General features: G+C 45.4%; 1 protein-coding gene across 1 annotated transcript; it reads left to right on the forward strand.

Annotated features, from left to right (window-relative positions):
• Nucleotides 1-14289: 14289 nt before the first annotated feature.
• Nucleotides 14290-16488, forward strand: LOC123439684 (probable aquaporin TIP4-2). The gene is made up of 3 exons (XM_045116373.1): nucleotides 14290-14586; nucleotides 15378-15628; nucleotides 15759-16488. The coding sequence occupies exons 1-3, from the start codon at nucleotides 14460-14462 to the stop codon at nucleotides 16125-16127; spliced, it is 747 nt and encodes a 248-aa protein (XP_044972308.1). The 5' UTR covers nucleotides 14290-14459; the 3' UTR covers nucleotides 16128-16488.
• The last annotated feature ends 213 nt before the right edge of the window (nucleotides 16489-16701 follow it).

Consider the following 16701-nt stretch of genomic DNA (forward strand, 5'->3'; position numbering starts at 1 on the left):
GATCCCGTGAGTAAATCCTTAATCACATTGCTTGCAAGGCTTGTTGTGATGTTGTATTACCGAGTGGGCCCCGAGATACCTCTTCATCACATCGAGTGACAAATCCCAGTCTTGATCCATGCCAACCCAGCAGACACCTTCGGAGATACGTGTAGAGCACCTTTATAGTCCCCCAGTTACGTTGCGATATTTTATACACACAAGGTATTCCTCCGGTGTCCGGGAGTTGCATGATCTCATCGTCATAGGAACAAATACATTAACATGCAAAAAATAGTAGCAATAAACTGACACGATCATATGCTACGTTCATAGTTTGAGTCTTGCCCATCACATCATTCTCCTAATGATGTGATCCCGTTGTCAAGTGACAATGTTTGTCTATGGCCAGGAAACCTTGACCATCTTTGATGAACGAGCTAGTCACCTAGAGGCTCACTAGGGACGGTTTGTTGTCTATATTTCCACACGGGTATCTGTGTTTCCAATCAATACAATTCTAGCATGGATAATAAATGATTAAAATGAACAAAGAAATATAATAATAACTAGTTTATTATTTCCTCTAGGGTATATTTCCCACAAGACCTAGCTCATGATGCCACTATTGGGTATCGTTGCATGGGAAACAAAAAAGTTTCTATGCACGCGCAAGACCTATCCATGGTGATGATCACCTACGAGAGGGGAGAGTGCATCTACATACCCTTGTAGATCTCTAAGCAGAAGCCTATATAATGTGGTTGATGTAGTGGAACATCTTCGTGATCCAAATCACAGCTTGTCCCGCGATCTCATCACGATCTGTACCGCGATCCCATCACGATCCATTCTGATATAGCGCCAAACGAACGGCACATTCACGTTCCGCACACATGCAACTCGATGACGATCTCCGCCTTCTTGATCCAGCAAGAGAGACAAAGAGGTAGCTGAATTCTCCGGCAGCATGATAGTGTGTTGGTGATGGTGGTGGAGCTACTCTAGCAGATCTTCGTCGTGGCGTACTGAACTAGCTACGGGGTGTCATGAAGTGCTGGAGGGAGAGAAGGATGCACTATGGATTGGGGTGCCAAAAGCCTCTCTCACCTCCACTTTATATAGGTGGGAGGGAGGGGTGGCGCATGTGATAGCCTCGCTTATTGGGGATGATAGACTACTCAAATCAATAAGGAATTCCTTCTTCTCCGGGAGCCCATTCGAATAGAACTGTTAGGTTAAGCGTGCTCGACTTAGAGTAGTTCTAGGATGGGTGACTGACAGGGAAGTTAATCCCGGGTGCGCATGAGTGAGCACAAAGTGTGCAGAAAAGACTAGTATTGATAATAAATGGTTCTCATGAATAAAGAAATATAATAATAACTAATTTATTATTGCCTCTAGGGCATATTTCCAACAGTCTCCCACTTGCACTAGAGTCAATAATCTAGTTCACATCACTATGTGATTTTAACGAATCCAACACTCATACAGTACGTCTTGCTTGTGAGAGAGGTTTTAGTCAACGAGTCTGAACCTTTCAGATTTGTGTGTGCTCTACAAATATCTATGTTATCCTGTAGATGCTGCTACTACGTGCCATTTGGAACTATTCCAAATGACTGCTCCACTATATGAATTCGGTTTACTACTCAGAGTTATTCGGATTAGTGTCAAAGCTTGCATCGATGTAACCCTTTATGACGAACTCTTTAATCACCTCCATAATCGAGAAAAATTCCTTAGTCCACTAGTTACTAAGGATAACTTTGACTGTTGTTCAGTAATTCAATCCTGGATCACTCTTTGTAACCCTTGACAGACTCATGGCGAGGCAAACATCAGGTGTGATACACAACATGGCATACTTTAGAGCCTACGGCTAAGGCATAGGGGACGACCTTCGTCCTTTCTCTTTCTTCTGTCGTGGTCGAGCTTTGAGTCTTACTCAAATTCACACCTTACAACACAACCAAGAACTCCTTTGCTGATCAATTTTGAACTCCTTCAAAAACTTGTCAAGGCATGCATTTCATTGAAAGTTCTATTTAGCGTTTTGATCTATCTCTATAGATCTTGATGCTCAATGTTCAAGTAGCTCTATCCAGGTTTTCCTTTGAAAACTCCTTTCAAACAACCCTTTATGCTTTATAGAAATTCTACATTACTTCTGATCAACAATATGTCAACCACATATATTTATCAGAAATTCTATAGTGCTCCCACTCACTTCTTTGGAATTACAAGTTTCTCATAAACCTTGTATAAACCCAAAAGCTTTGATCATCTCATCAAAGCGTATATTCCAACTCCGAGATGCTTGCACCAGTCCATAGAAGGATCGCTGGATCTTGCATACTTGTTGGCATCCTTAGGATCGACAAAACCTTCTGAATGTATCACATACAACCTTTCCTCAAGGAAACCGTCGAGGAAACAATGTTTTGACGTCCTATGTGCAATATTTCATAAATGCAGCAACTTCTAACATAATTCCAACACACTTTTAGCATCGCTACGAGTGAGAAAGTCTCATCATAGTCAACTCTTTGAACTTGTCGAAAACATCTTTGCGATAAGTCGAGCTTTTCTTAATGGTGACTTTTCACCATCATCGTTTGTCTTCCTTTTAAAGATCCATATGTACTTAATAGTCTTACGACCATCAAGTAGTTCTTCTGAAGTCTATACTTTTTTTTATACACGGATCCTCTCTCGGATTTCATGGTCTCTAGCCATTTGCCGGAATCCAGGCCCACCATCGCTTCTCCATAGCTCGTAGGTTCACTGTTTGTTCAACAACATGACCTCCAAGACAGGGTTACTGTACTACTCTATAGCAGTACATGACCTTGTTGACCTACAAGGTTTGTAGTAACTTGATCTGAAGCTTAATGATCACTATCATCAGTTTCCACTTCAATTGGCGTAGGCGCCAAACGAACAACTTCCTGCGCCCTGCTACACACTGGTCGAAGTGAAGGTTCAATAACCTCATCAAGTTCCACCGACCTCCCACTCAATTCTTTCGAGAGAAACCTTCCCTCGAGAAAGGACCCATTTCTAGAAACAAACGCTTTGCTTTCGGATCTGAGATAGGAGATGTACCCAACTGTTTTGGATATTCTATGAAGATGCATTTATCCGCTTTGGGTTTGAGCTTATCAGACTAAAACTTTTTCACATAAGCGTCGTAGCCCCAAACTTTCAAGAAAAGACAGCTTAGGTTTCTCCAAACCATAGTTCATACGGTGTCATCTCAACGGAATTACGTGGTGCCCTATTTAAGTGATTGTGGTTGTGTCTAATGCCTAACTCAAAACGATAGTGGTATTATGATAAGAGACATCATAGTATGCGCTATATCCAATAGAGCGCTGCTATGAAGTTCGGACACACCATCACACTATGGTGTTCTAGGTGGCATGAATTGCGAAACAATTTCCACATTGTCTTAACTGTGTACCAAAACTCGCAACTCATATATTCATCTCTATGATCATATCGTAGACAGTTTATCCTCTTGTCACGACGATCTTCACTCTGAAATAGCTGTGAACTTTTCAATATTTCAGACTTGTGATTCATCAAGTAAATACTCTTGTGTGTACCTAATAATAAATAGGCTATTGCTTCCGTCGGAAAACCCACCGCGACATTTTTTATAAAAAAGCCCCTGTATTTTTTGTTATTCAATCCGCGCTCCATCATTTATCTGCAATGCAAAAGGAAAAAATGATTCGCTGCAAAAATTACACCCGTACGCATCGCCTCCTCCCGTCGACCCTAGGACATCCTGGCCTGTGCCCAGGCCGCCGCCACACCACTCGCCGCCGCAGCCGACCTCAACCGCCACCGCTGCCGATCTCAATCCACCCGCCTCCGTGGCTGTACCTCTCCCCGCTCACTGCCCCCGTTGCGGCGCTCGAGCACATCGCGTCGACCCTGGTCCACACTGGCATGTGCCCAGGCTGCTGCCACACCACTCGCCGCCGCGGCCGACCTCAACCACCACTGTTGTCGATCTCAACCCACCCGCCTCCGCGATCGTATCTCTGCCCGCTTGCTGCCCCCGTTTTGGCGCTCGAGCACAGCTTCTGGATCAAATGAACGCGACAGCTACAGTGACTGGGAATGATGCGTCTGCTTGATGCAGAACAGCAGCGGCGCGCGGATAAGGCGCGGCAGAGCGAAGTACTTTCAGGTGGAGGCGGGCCTCCATGGCTCACACGGGGAACTCCGGGGTTATGGCGCGGCAACGACGACTCCTTATGGACAGATAGAGGCGCCTAACCCTTGCTCCCCTCATTGTATCCCCTCCTCCGGCAGGAACTCATTATCTGATGAGATCCCCTCCCCATGCCTCCAACCGTGTGCCAAGCACTGGCAAGAAATTTTGTTTTGTGGGGATTTGTTTGCTGATGAATGAATGTATTGAATGTAAGATTGTATTGTTGTAGAGACAGAGAATGGAACACCACCTTCAGTTTGTCATCTGATCCCACATTCTCTACCCCATGAGTGAAATAAGATAACAGTCCATTAATCAATTCATGTAGCCTCTTTGTTTTTCTTTGCTTGTCCCGCTCAATTTCTCATCATGCTGGAATTAACAATGGACGGGTTGATTTCTCAACAAAATAGGATAGGACTGACTACATTAGTTAGTTAGCTTATTATTTTAATAAATCAAAATGATTATAAAAAGATTAAAAGCGTGTGGTATTTTTTTTCTTCCGTTGCAACGCACGGACCCTTTTGCTAGTATCTACTCAAATCGTCAGTGAAGTAAGAACATAACCATATCTACTACGTGCCTCAACACTCATTGGACTGCACACATCAAAAATGTATTACTTCCAACAACTTACTTTCTTGTTCCATCTCGCTGGAAAATGAGGCCTTCAGTCATCTTGCCCATGTGGTATGATTTGCATGTCTCAAGTGATTCAAAATCAAGTGAGTCCAAACGATCCATCAGCATGGAGTTTCTTCATGCGTTTATACCAATAGGTATGGTTTGCATGTCTCAAACGTTTCAAAAATGAGTGAGTACAAAGATCTATCATCATGGAGCTTCTTCATGCGTTTTATACCAATATGACTCAAGTGGCAGTGCCACAAGTAAGTGGTACTATCATTACTACTTTGTATCTTTTGGCATCAATATTATGAACATGTGTAGCACTACGATCGAGATTCAATAAACCATTGAAGGTAATTATTCAAGCAAATAGAATAACCATTATTCTCTTTAAATGAATAATCGTATTGCAATAAACACGATCAAATCATGTTCATGCTCAACGCAAACACCAAATAACAATTATTTAGGTTTAACACCAAACCCGATGGTAGAGGGAGCGTGCGATGTTTGATCACATCAACTTTAGAATTACTTCCAACACACAACGTCACCTCACCCTTGCTAGTATCCTTTTAATCCATAGCTATAACTTCGAGTTACTAACACTTAGCAACTGAACCGGTATCTAATACCCTGGTGCTACTAGGAATACTAGTAAGGTACACATCAATATCAGGTATATCCAATATACTTTTGTCGACTTTGCCAGCCTTCTTATCTACCAAGTTTCTAGGGTAGTTCCGCCTCAGTGACCATTTCCCTCATAATAGAAGCACTTAGTCTCGGGTTTGGCTTCAACCCTGGGTTTCTTCACTAGAGCAGCAATTGTTTTGTCATTTCATAAAGTATCCCTTCTTACCCTTGCCCTTTCTTGAAACTAGTGGTTTTACTAACCATCAACAATTGATTCTCCTACTTTATTTCTACTTTCGCAGTGTCAAACATTGTGAATAGCTCGAGGACCATCATATGTATCCTTGATATGTTATAGTTCATCACGAAGCTCTATTAGCTTGGTGGCAGTGACTTTGGAGAACCATCACTATCTCATGTGGAACATCAACTCCCACTTGATTCAAGCGATTGTAGCACTCAGACAATCTGAGCACATGCTCAACGATTGAGCTTTTCTCTCTTACTTTGTAGACAAAGAATCTTGTCGGTGGTCTCATACCTCTTAACAAGGGCACGAGCATGAAATCCCAATTTCATCTCTTGGAACATCCCATATGTTCCGTGACGTTTCCAAACGTCTTCGGCGCAACAATTCTAAGTTGTTAAGCATTACGCACTGAACTATCACGTAGTCATCAAAAACGTGTATGTCAGATGTTCGCAACATCCACAGACGACGCTCGAGGTTCAGCACACCGAGCGGTGCATTAAGGACATAAGCCTTCTACGTAGCAATGAGGATAATCCTTAGTTTATGGACTCAGTCCGCAAAATTGCTACTATCATCTTTTAGTTAAATTTTCTCTAGAAACATATAAAAACAGTAGAGCTACAGCGCAAGCTACGACATAATTTGCAAATACCTTTTTGACTATGTTCATGATAATTGAGTTTAGCTAATCATATTACTAATAACTCCCACTCAAAATAGACATCCCTCTAGTCATTTGAGTGGAGCATGATCCAAATCCACTAACTCAAGTCCGATCATCACGTGAGTTGAGTATAGATTCAGTGGTGAACATCTCCATGTTGATCATATCAACTATATGATTCATGCTCGACCTTTCGGTCTCTTGTGCTCCGAGGACATGTCTGTACATGCTAGGCTCATCAAGTTTAACCCGAGTGTTCCGCGTGTGCAACTGTTTTGCACCCGTTGTATGTGAACGTTGAGTCTATCACACCCGATCATCACGTGGTGTCTCGAAACGACGAACTATCGCAATGGTGCACAATCGGGGAGAACACAATTTTATCTTGAAATTTTAGTGAGGGGTCACCTTATAATGCTACCGTCATTCTAAGCAAAATAAGGTGCATCAAAAGGATTAACATCACATGCAATTCATAAGTGACATGATATGGCCATGATCTTGTGCTTCTTGGTCTCCATAACAAAAGCACCGGCATGATCTTCATCGTCACCGGTGCCACACCATGATCTCCATCATCGTGCCGCCATTGAGGTTGTCGTGCTATCTATGCTATTACTACTAAAACTGCAACCTAGAAATATAGTAAACGCATATGCAAGCACAAAAGTTAGTTCAAAGACAACCCTATGGCTCCTGCCGGTTGTCGTAGCATCGATGCACAAGTCAATATTTAACTATTACAACATGATCATCTCATACATCCAATATATCACATCATGTCTTGGCCATATCACATCACATGCATACCGTGCAAAAACAAGTTAGACGTCCTCTAATTTGTTGTTGCATGTTTTACGTGGCTGCTATGAGTATCTAGTATGACCGCATCTTACTTACGCAAAGCCACAACGGTGATATGCAATTTTCTATTTAACCTTACCCAAGGAACGCCTCGGTCAAATCCGATTCAACTAAAGTTGAAGAAACAGGCACCCGCCAGTCATCTTTATGCAACAAGTTGCATGTTAGTCGATGAAACCGGTCTCTCGTAAGCGTAAGAGTAAGGTTGGTCTAGGCTGCTTTAATCCAACAATATCGCTGAATCGAGAAAAGACTAAGGAGGCCAGCAAAAAGAACATCAACACCCACAAACTCTTTTGTGTTCTACTCGAGATATCATCTACGCAAGAACCTAGCTCATGATGCCACTGTTGGGGAACGTCGCATGGGAAACAAAAAATTTCCTACGCACACGAAGACCTATCATGGTGATGATCATCTATGAGAGGGAGATCGGATCCACATACCCTTGTAGATTGCTAAGCAGAAGCGTTAATAAACGCGGTTGATGTAGTGGTACGTCTTCACGATCCGTCCCACAAACCGTCTCACGATCCGTCCCGATCAAGTGTCGAACGGACGACACCTCCGCATTTCGCACATGTACAGCTCGATGACGATCTCTGCCTTCTTGATCCAGCAAGAGGGGGTGGAGAGGTAGATGAGTTCTCCAGCATGGCAGCGTGGTGGTGGTGCTATTCCAGCAGGGCTTTGCCTAAGCACTGTTGAAACTAGAGGAGAAACAGATCTAGAGAGAGAGGGCAGCACGTGGCTGTTTTCTATTGTGTCTAAAACCCTCAAAACCCTTAGTATATATAGGAGGAGAGGAGGGAGAGGGCTGTGCCCTAGGGCTGCCTCTTTGATCCCTTGCGCAAGGGAGAGGAGGAGGAGTCCTACTCCAATCCTATTTAGAGTAGGATTCCTCCTTCCCACTTGGAAACTCTTTCCACCTCTTTTTTCCTTCTCAAACCTTATGGGCCTTAATGGGAACTTATTCCAGCCCATTAGGGGCTAGTTTATCTCTTCCCACAGCTCATGAGGCCCCTTGGGGCGTGACACCCCTCCTGATGGTCCACGGCACCCCTCCCAGCACTCCCGGTACACTACCATTGAGCCTGAAACTTTTCCGGTGACCAAAACAGGACTTCCTATATATCAATCTTCGTTTCCGGACCATTCCGGAAACCCTCGTGACGTCTAGGATCTCATCCGGGACTCCGAACAACCTTAAGTCACCAACACATATAACTCAACTATACCGAAACATCACCGAACCTTAAGTGTGCAGACCCTGCGGGTTCGAGAACTATGCAGACATGACCTAAGACACTCCCCGGTCAATAACCAACAACGGGACCTGGATGTCCATATTGGCTCCCACATATTCTACGAAGATCTCTATCGGTTGAACCTCTGTGTCAAGGATTCATATAATATCATATACTATTCCCTTTGTCCTTCGGTATGTTACTTGCCCGAGATTCGATCGTCGGTATCTCCATACCTAGTTCAATATTGTTACCGCCAAGTCTCTTTACTCGTTCCATAATACAAGATCCCGTAACTAACTCCTTAGTCGCATTGCTTGCAAGGCTTGTTGTGATGTTGTATTACCGAGTGGGCCCCGAGATACCTCTCCGTTACACGGAGTGACAAATCTCAGTCTTGATCCATGCCAACCCAACAGACACCTTTGGAGATACCTGTAGAGCACCTTTATAGTCACCCGGTCACATTGCGACGTTTGATAACCCACAAGGTATTCCTCTGGTGTCCGGGAGTTGCATGATCTCATGGTCATAGGAACAGATACATTGACATGTAGAAAACAGTAGCAATAAACTGACACGATCATACGCTACGTTTATAGTTTGGGTCTTGTCCATCACATCATTATCCTAATGATGTGATCCCGTTATCAAGTGACAACACTTGTCTATGGTTAGGAAACCTTAACCATCTTTGATCAACGAGCCAATCAACTAGAGGCTTACTAGGGACAGTGTTTTGTCTATGTTTCCACACATGTATATGTGTTTCCAATCAATACAATTATAGCATGGATAATAAATGATTATCATGAACAAAGAAATATAATAATAACTAGTTTATTATTGCCTCTAGGGCATATTTCCAACAAGACCTAGCTCATGATGCCACTGTTGGGTATCGTTGCATGGGAAACAAAAAAGTTTCTACGCACGCGCAAGACCTATCCATGGTGATGATCGCCTACGAGAGGGGAGAGTGCATCTACATACCCTTGTAGATCTCTAAGTGGAAGCGTATATAATGTGGTTGATGTAGTGGAACATCTTCGCGATCCAAATCACAGCTTGTCCCGCGATCTCATCACGATCCGTCCCGCGATCCCATCACGATCCATTCTGATCTAGCGCCAAACGATGGCACATTGGCGGTCCGCACACATGCAACTCGATGACGATCTCCGCCTTCTTGATCCAGCAAGAGAGACAAAGAGGTAGCTGAATTCTCCGGCAGCACGACGGCGTGTCGGTGATGGTGGTGGAGCTACTCCAGCAGGGCTTTGTTGGGCGTACCGAACTAGCTACGGGGTGTGACGAAGTGCTGGAGGGAGAGAGGGATGCACTATGGATTGGGGTGCCAAAAGCCTCTCTCACCTCCACTATATATAGGTGGGAGGGAGGGGTGGCGCATGTGATAGCCTCGTTTATTGGGGATGATAGACTACTCATATCAATAAGGAATTCCTTCTTCTTCGGGAGCCCATTCAAATAGAACTATTAGGTTAAGCGTGCTCGACTTAGAGTAGTTCTAGGATGGGTGACCGACCGGGAAGTTAATCCCAGGTGCGCATGAGTGAGCACAAAGTGTGCAGAAAAGACTAGTATTGATATGTGGGGCCAGTCTAGATCCCGTCAGGAGTAACGGCCGCCGGCGGGTATAGATCAATCTTCATCTACGGACCATTTCAGAAAACCTCGTGACGTCCGGGATCTCATCCGGGACTCCGAACAACATTCGCTTGCCAGCATCAATAATTCAACTATACCAAAACATCACCGAACCTTAAGCATGCAGACCATGCAGGTTCGAGAACTATGTGGAGATGACCGAGACACCATCCGGTCAATATCCAATAGCGGGACCTGGATGCCCATATTGGATCCTACATATTCTACGAAGATCTTATCGGTTGAACCTCTATGTCAAGGATTCAGTTAATCCCGTATATCATTCCCTTTGTCCTTCGGTATGTTACTTGCCCGAGATTCGATCATTGGTATCTCCATACCAATTTCTATCTCGTTGCCGGCAAGTCTCTTTACTCGTTTCGTAACACAAGATCTCGTGACTAACTCTTTAGTCACATTGCTTGCAAGGCTTGTTTGTGATGTTGTATTACCGAGTGGGCCCCGAGATGCCTCTCTATCATATGGAGTGACAAATCCTAGTCTTGATCCATGCTAACTCAACATACACCTTAGGAGATACGTGTAGAGCACCTTTATAGTCACCTAGTTACGTTGTGACGTTTGATACACACAAGGCATTCCTCCGGTGTCAGTGAGTTACATGGTCTCATGGTCATAGGAATGTATGCTTGACATGCAAAAAACAATAGTAACAAAATAACACGATCATATGCTACATTTATAGTTTGGGCCTTGTAAATCACATCATTCTCTTAATGGCATGACCCCGTTATCAAATGAAAACTCTTGTCTATGGTCAGGAAACCTTGACGATCTTTGATCAACGAGCTAGTCAACTAGAGGCTCACTAGGGATAATGTGTTGTCTATGTATCCACACATGTATTTGACTTTCCAGTCAATACAATTCTAGCATGGATAATAAACGATTATCATGAACAAGGAAATAAAATAATTACCAATTTATTATTGCCTCTAGAGCATATTTCCAACAGGTTCTTTGCTATATCTATGCGCCTCTCGTCCCGATATTATGTTGAGTGTTTGCATGTGTGCCCCATATCAAGCGGCACCTAAGGAGTGTCATATAAAGGCTGTGAAAAGAATTGTGAGATACTTGATACATACACCAAACTTTGGCATATGGTATCCCAAGGGATCTTCTTTTAACCTTATTGGCTATTCCGACTCGGACTATGCCGGATACAAGGTTGATAGAAAATGCACCTCGGGTACATGTTAGTTTCTTGGGAGATCTCTTGTGTCTTGGTCATCCAAGAAACAAAACTCAATATCTTTATCTACCGCCGAAGCGGAATACATTGCCATCGGATCATGTTGTGCACAATTACTATGGATGACGAAAACTCTTAAGGATTATCGCATTCATGTGAAACATGTTCCTTTGTTGTGTGACAATGAAAGTGCTCTTAAAATTTCCCATAATCATGTGCAACATTCTAGAACAAAACAAATTCAAGTGCGACATCATTTCATTCGTGATCATGTTGATAAAGGAGATATTAATCTCAAGCATGTTTGTACTAACAAACAATTGACTGATATCTTTACCAATCCACTTGATGAGAAAGTATTTTGTCATTTAAGGAGAGAGTTGAACATCATTGATGCTTCAAACTTGATCTAGACTCACTCGGATGCATGCAAGGGCATGAACTTACTTGACTATTCCATGATGATATTGATATGACACCAGCTTATATCTTGGAAAACTATGCTCCCTTGTATTTCATCTAACTTTTTGTAGGTACTTGGAAGAACTACACTCCACAAGATTGCCATCCAGTCACATCAAAAGCAATCTTGTCATGGCCAAGTATCAACAACCCGTTCTTCGGAGATGAAGGAAGAAGACAACAAAATCATATCCTTGACAACTATTTGATGAATAAGTTAACTCTTGTCATTTGGATATATTATGTTCTTCCTTGCATGACTAACCAATGTATGTGAAAAGTGAACCAAAACGACAAGGATATCTCCCAACTCAAGATGATCTTCATCAACATTAGCATCCACGACAAGTTCACCTACATGCCACGTGATCAACGTCATTTGAAGGTATGTAATCATATCCTTGATAAAGCTTTACACCAAGTCATGAGGTAAAGCAACTCAAGTGATATGAAGACATGAAAATGCTTAACTGAAAAATGGTAACCCTATTTTGCGCTTAACAATGAGTATGCCCTATGATCAAGCATTCTTGCTTGGCTCCTCAAGTCAATATACTCTAATATAGGTGACCTAGTCACCACCCAACATCTACATGAAGATTCTTGCATGGTTCATATTTTTGTCGCATGCTTTCTTGGATCCGTTGAATTCTCATCTATATGTGCATATATATATACATATATATACATATATATATATATATATATATATATATATATAATCATCATTGTTTTCTCTTTTATTTTTCCAAACTTTTGGATATTTTCTGTCTATTTGAGTTGAATTGTTGAATTGTTAATTGTAACTCGGTCTCTCCGATCTAAGAAACTCAGTCCAACCGAAATCTCCCAGAGGCCTAAGATCAAATTCTGCCCTACCGAATCATATTGCCTCGGAGACTCCGAATTTCATTACTACATATGTTCTTTGTGATTTCTCTCCGATCATGTTCCCATCAAGCTCTCCTACAAGGAGGCTAACCACTATGCCTAGAAGACCTACTTCAACCTCCCCCTTCGGGAGTACAACCTCGGTGATCACGTCGACGGCTTCGCCAACCTCCTCGCCATGGGACAGAACGCCAACTGGATGGCCATTGACGCCACCCTCATCCGGTGGTTCTTCCGCGCCGTCTCGCCAGACATCTGCCACACCGTCGTTCGTGATGGGGACGATACCTACACGGTGTGAACCAAGATCAACAACCTCTTCATCGACAACAAGCTACAACATGTTGTGCACTTGCAGCAGGAGTTCTTTCGGTGTCATCAAAATGACCTCTCCATTGACGCCTATTGCCTCCGGCTCAAGACCCTCTCTGATGAACTCAACGTCATCGGCTTCAAGATTAGAGATGAGGCCCTCCTTTCCACCATCACTATCGGTCTCAACAAGGACTTCGGAAACGCTGCCTCTAACCTCACCCTCATGGTGGATCCCACCGTCGAGCGTGCGGTGGCCTATTTCCGTCTCGAGGAAAGGCGGGTGAAGCATGAGCGCACCCACGACGTCCACATCGCCCTCGCCGCCGGCCTCCCTCCCCCCCCCCCCCCCCCCCGCGCGCTGGCTCCACAGTCGCGCCCTTCGGCGCCATTACCGACCTTCCCACAGCAGCAGCAACAACAACGCAACGGCGGCAATGGCAACCGCCGCCGTGGCCGTGGTGGCAACCGCAACGTTGGTGGTTCCGAAAACGACGACGGCAGCGGCGGCCAGCCGCGCTTCTCCAACACGCAGGCAACGTGTCTGTCGTCTACCTCTCCGCCAACCCCGTTCACTGTCGTCGGGCCAAACATATTGAGTTGGATATTCATTTTGTTATGGAACAGAGGCCCTTGGTCATGTATGTGTTCTACACGTCCCTACTTCCCAACAATTTGCAGATATCATGACCAAGGGTTTACTTATGACGTCGTTTCAGGATTTTCGGTCCAGTCTTTGAGTCAGTACCGGTGACGCTTTGAATACGGGGGTGTTGAGTATTTTTGCATGTATCTTGTATACCTGGTCACCTTCTAATTCCTTGTACAGTTAAGGTTGTGGTCCACCTTATATATTATATATATGTGCATTTGCATCCGATCAATATATCGAAAGTTGAATCATGTTCCTCTACATTATAGATCAAACTTGTTTTATCTTGTGGAACACAAACCATATCAAACTTGTCGGGATTTGAAGTTTAAAGGAAGAATTGCACTCCAATTTATTGGAGAGGAGGACGGTACGTGTTGTTGTTGTTGTTGTTGTTGTTTTTGCAATTTGTGGCCTGCAACAGAAAAGACATCGAGGGTGGTGGCCTGTGTGCAGTGCACTGTGCACATGCATGCTCCAGCTGACGTCGTACGTGCACAGCTCTTTTGCACCGCATGGAAGATTTGTTGAGGCGCGCCATTATAGCCCTTTGACTTGCGAAATTAAATCCCCCGTACGAAAACATCCTGCCTATATATAGCCGGCGTCTCCCAGTGAACGAGCACACACACATCCAGCGCGCTCGGCATCCATCGATCGATCGGTCCCTCCTGTCTTAGCCAGCCACCGATAAGATCGTTGGTCGATTCGGCGCCTAGCTTCCCCTAACCTCCCCAGGGATCGATCGAAGATGCCGAAGATAGCGCTCGGCCACCGCCGCGAGGCGTCGGACCCCGGCTGCGTCCGGGCCGTGCTCGGCGAGCTCGTCCTCACCTTCCTCTTCGTCTTCGTCGGCGTCGGCTCCGCCATCGTCGGAGGTACGTGCGAGCTGTGCTCCTCCGTCCACTTAATGCCGGCTACTTCTGTTCGTTCCGTGCATGCAGTGCAGACTGCAGAGCCCCTGAAGCAACCGTTCTATTCTTTTTTATTACTACTTTCTTTAGTTAGTTACAGCTAGGTGGGGCACACGCACCTACCAAGCATGGGCCGACACGTGTGTCTTGCTCGTAGAAAAATGGAAACACCTGTGTGAAGTTTGGATATCGTAAAAAAATGACAAAGAAGGCGTCCGAGGAATCGGTTGGGATAGAAAGTGACAGAGTAGAATCAGTAGAAACTGGACTGGCACGCCACCAGAAACAAAAACCTGGCATTTCCAGTGCGACGGTGCTCCAGGTTCTGAGCGGTAGGTTCCTTGCCACGTCGAAGCCGCCAAATTTTACAGCACCAATGCTTGCATATTATATTGGTTTTTGAAGCTCGCACGTCACCATGTGGATGATTGAGTTGCCAAGTTTCTTCCCCCTCCTTTTTGCGGCAAAAAGAAGTTAATATTAAGCTTAATTTCATTTAATAAAGTACTACTGGCATGCATGCCATCTCGCAGCACCTCCTGGGTCGGAGATGCGGCACTGTGTTGTATAGACTTTTATCAAGAGAACACCTGATCGCTCGAGAGATATGTCGACCACCTAGAGCTTCGGACCAGGCCATTTCCTCACATTTGCAGTGTGATGGCACGATCGTCTTAGAGAAAACGGAGAGTTGGATTGAACCACCGTTTCATGATCCGCAAGCTGCTGATTTCTTTTGCGCATTTGGTTATCAGGACAAGCAGTCGCAGCCGGAGGCGACCCGTCGGCGGCGTTGATCGCGGTGGCACTGGGACATGCGCTGGTGGTGGCGGTGTTCGCGACCGCCGGGTTCCACATCTCCGGCGCCCACATGAACCCGGCCGTCACGCTGAGCCTCGCCGTCGGCGGCCACATCACCCTCTTCCGCGCCGCCTTCTTCGTGCTCGCCCAGATGCTCGGCTCCTCCCTCGCCTGCATCCTGCTCAGGGCCCTCACCGGCGGACTGGTACGTCGCCGTCGCGTCGGTCCTCCTACCAGCTCTCACATGCATGCCTGACAACCTCAAGGAGGTACTACCACGATACATAGCAAGCGACATTGTTCATGATCTGTGCGTCCGGCGTGCCACGCTGCAGGTCACTCCGGTGCACGCGCTGGCGGCGGGCGTGGGCCCGATCCAGGGCCTGGTGGCGGAGGTCGTCTTCACCTTCACGCTGCTCTTCACCATCTACGCGGCCATCCTCGACCCCAAGAGCGCCGCGCCAGGGTTCGGCCCGCTGCTCACCGGCCTCCTCGTCGGCGCCAACACCATCGCCGGCGGCGCGCTCACCGGCGCGTCCATGAACCCCGCGAGGTCCTTCGGACCGGCGCTGGCCACAGGAAACTGGGCGAACCACTGGGTCTACTGGGTCGGCCCGCTCGCCGGCGGCCCCCTCGCCGTGGCCGTCTACGAGTTCGTCTTCGCCGTCCCGGTGACGCACCAGCAGCTCCCCGTGGTGGAGTGAACGTGAAAGGAGCTCGTCGTCGTGGGGAAGCTCTCGGTAAGTTGTGGGCCGTTGGATGATCGACCGCCCCGACAAAAGATGTTTTCTACGGTATATGATACATCGAGTGTTCAAGTGTGTTTTGTCCCGCATGTTCGAGGGCTGGCTTGATTTGTGCCTTGTGCGTGATGGGTCGTGTGAAGAATATGTGTGCACGCATGTGCGTCTCAATGTCTCGTGTTGAGGACGTTGAGGGTCTCGTTCGGCCAATGAGCCGTGTAAGCAGCAATGTTGTTTCTTTCACCCTAAGTTTGTAAGTGTATAGGGGCTCCCCGTGCATGGAAATACATGTGGAATATACATATCTGTTACTATCTCGTGATATCATTTTCTATATTCATGTACCTATTTGCAACTACTCCCTCCGTTTTAAAATATAAGACCTTTTAGAGATTTCATTAAACGACTACATACGGAGCAAAATGAGTGAATCTATACTTTAAAATATGTCTATGTACATCCGTATGTAGTTCATAGTGCAAACTCTAAAAGGTCTTATATTTAGGAACGGAGGGAGTAGTAAACTAGGACGAGT

The sequence above is a fragment of the Hordeum vulgare genome, chromosome 3H (assembly GCF_904849725.1).
Source record: "Hordeum vulgare subsp. vulgare chromosome 3H, MorexV3_pseudomolecules_assembly, whole genome shotgun sequence".
NCBI lineage: Eukaryota > Viridiplantae > Streptophyta > Magnoliopsida > Poales > Poaceae > Hordeum > Hordeum vulgare.

Bases quoted from the DNA above. Each gene is read 5' to 3' on its own strand.
- LOC123439684 (XM_045116373.1), top strand. From the start codon at position 14,460: ATGCCGAAGATAGCGCTCGGCCACCGCCGCGAGGCGTCGGACCCCGGC. The intron at 14,587-15,377 runs GTACGTGCGAGC...TTTGGTTATCAG, and splicing joins CGGCTCCGCCATCGTCGGAG to GACAAGCAGTCGCAGCCGGA. The intron at 15,629-15,758 runs GTACGTCGCCGT...GCCACGCTGCAG, and splicing joins GGGCCCTCACCGGCGGACTG to GTCACTCCGGTGCACGCGCT.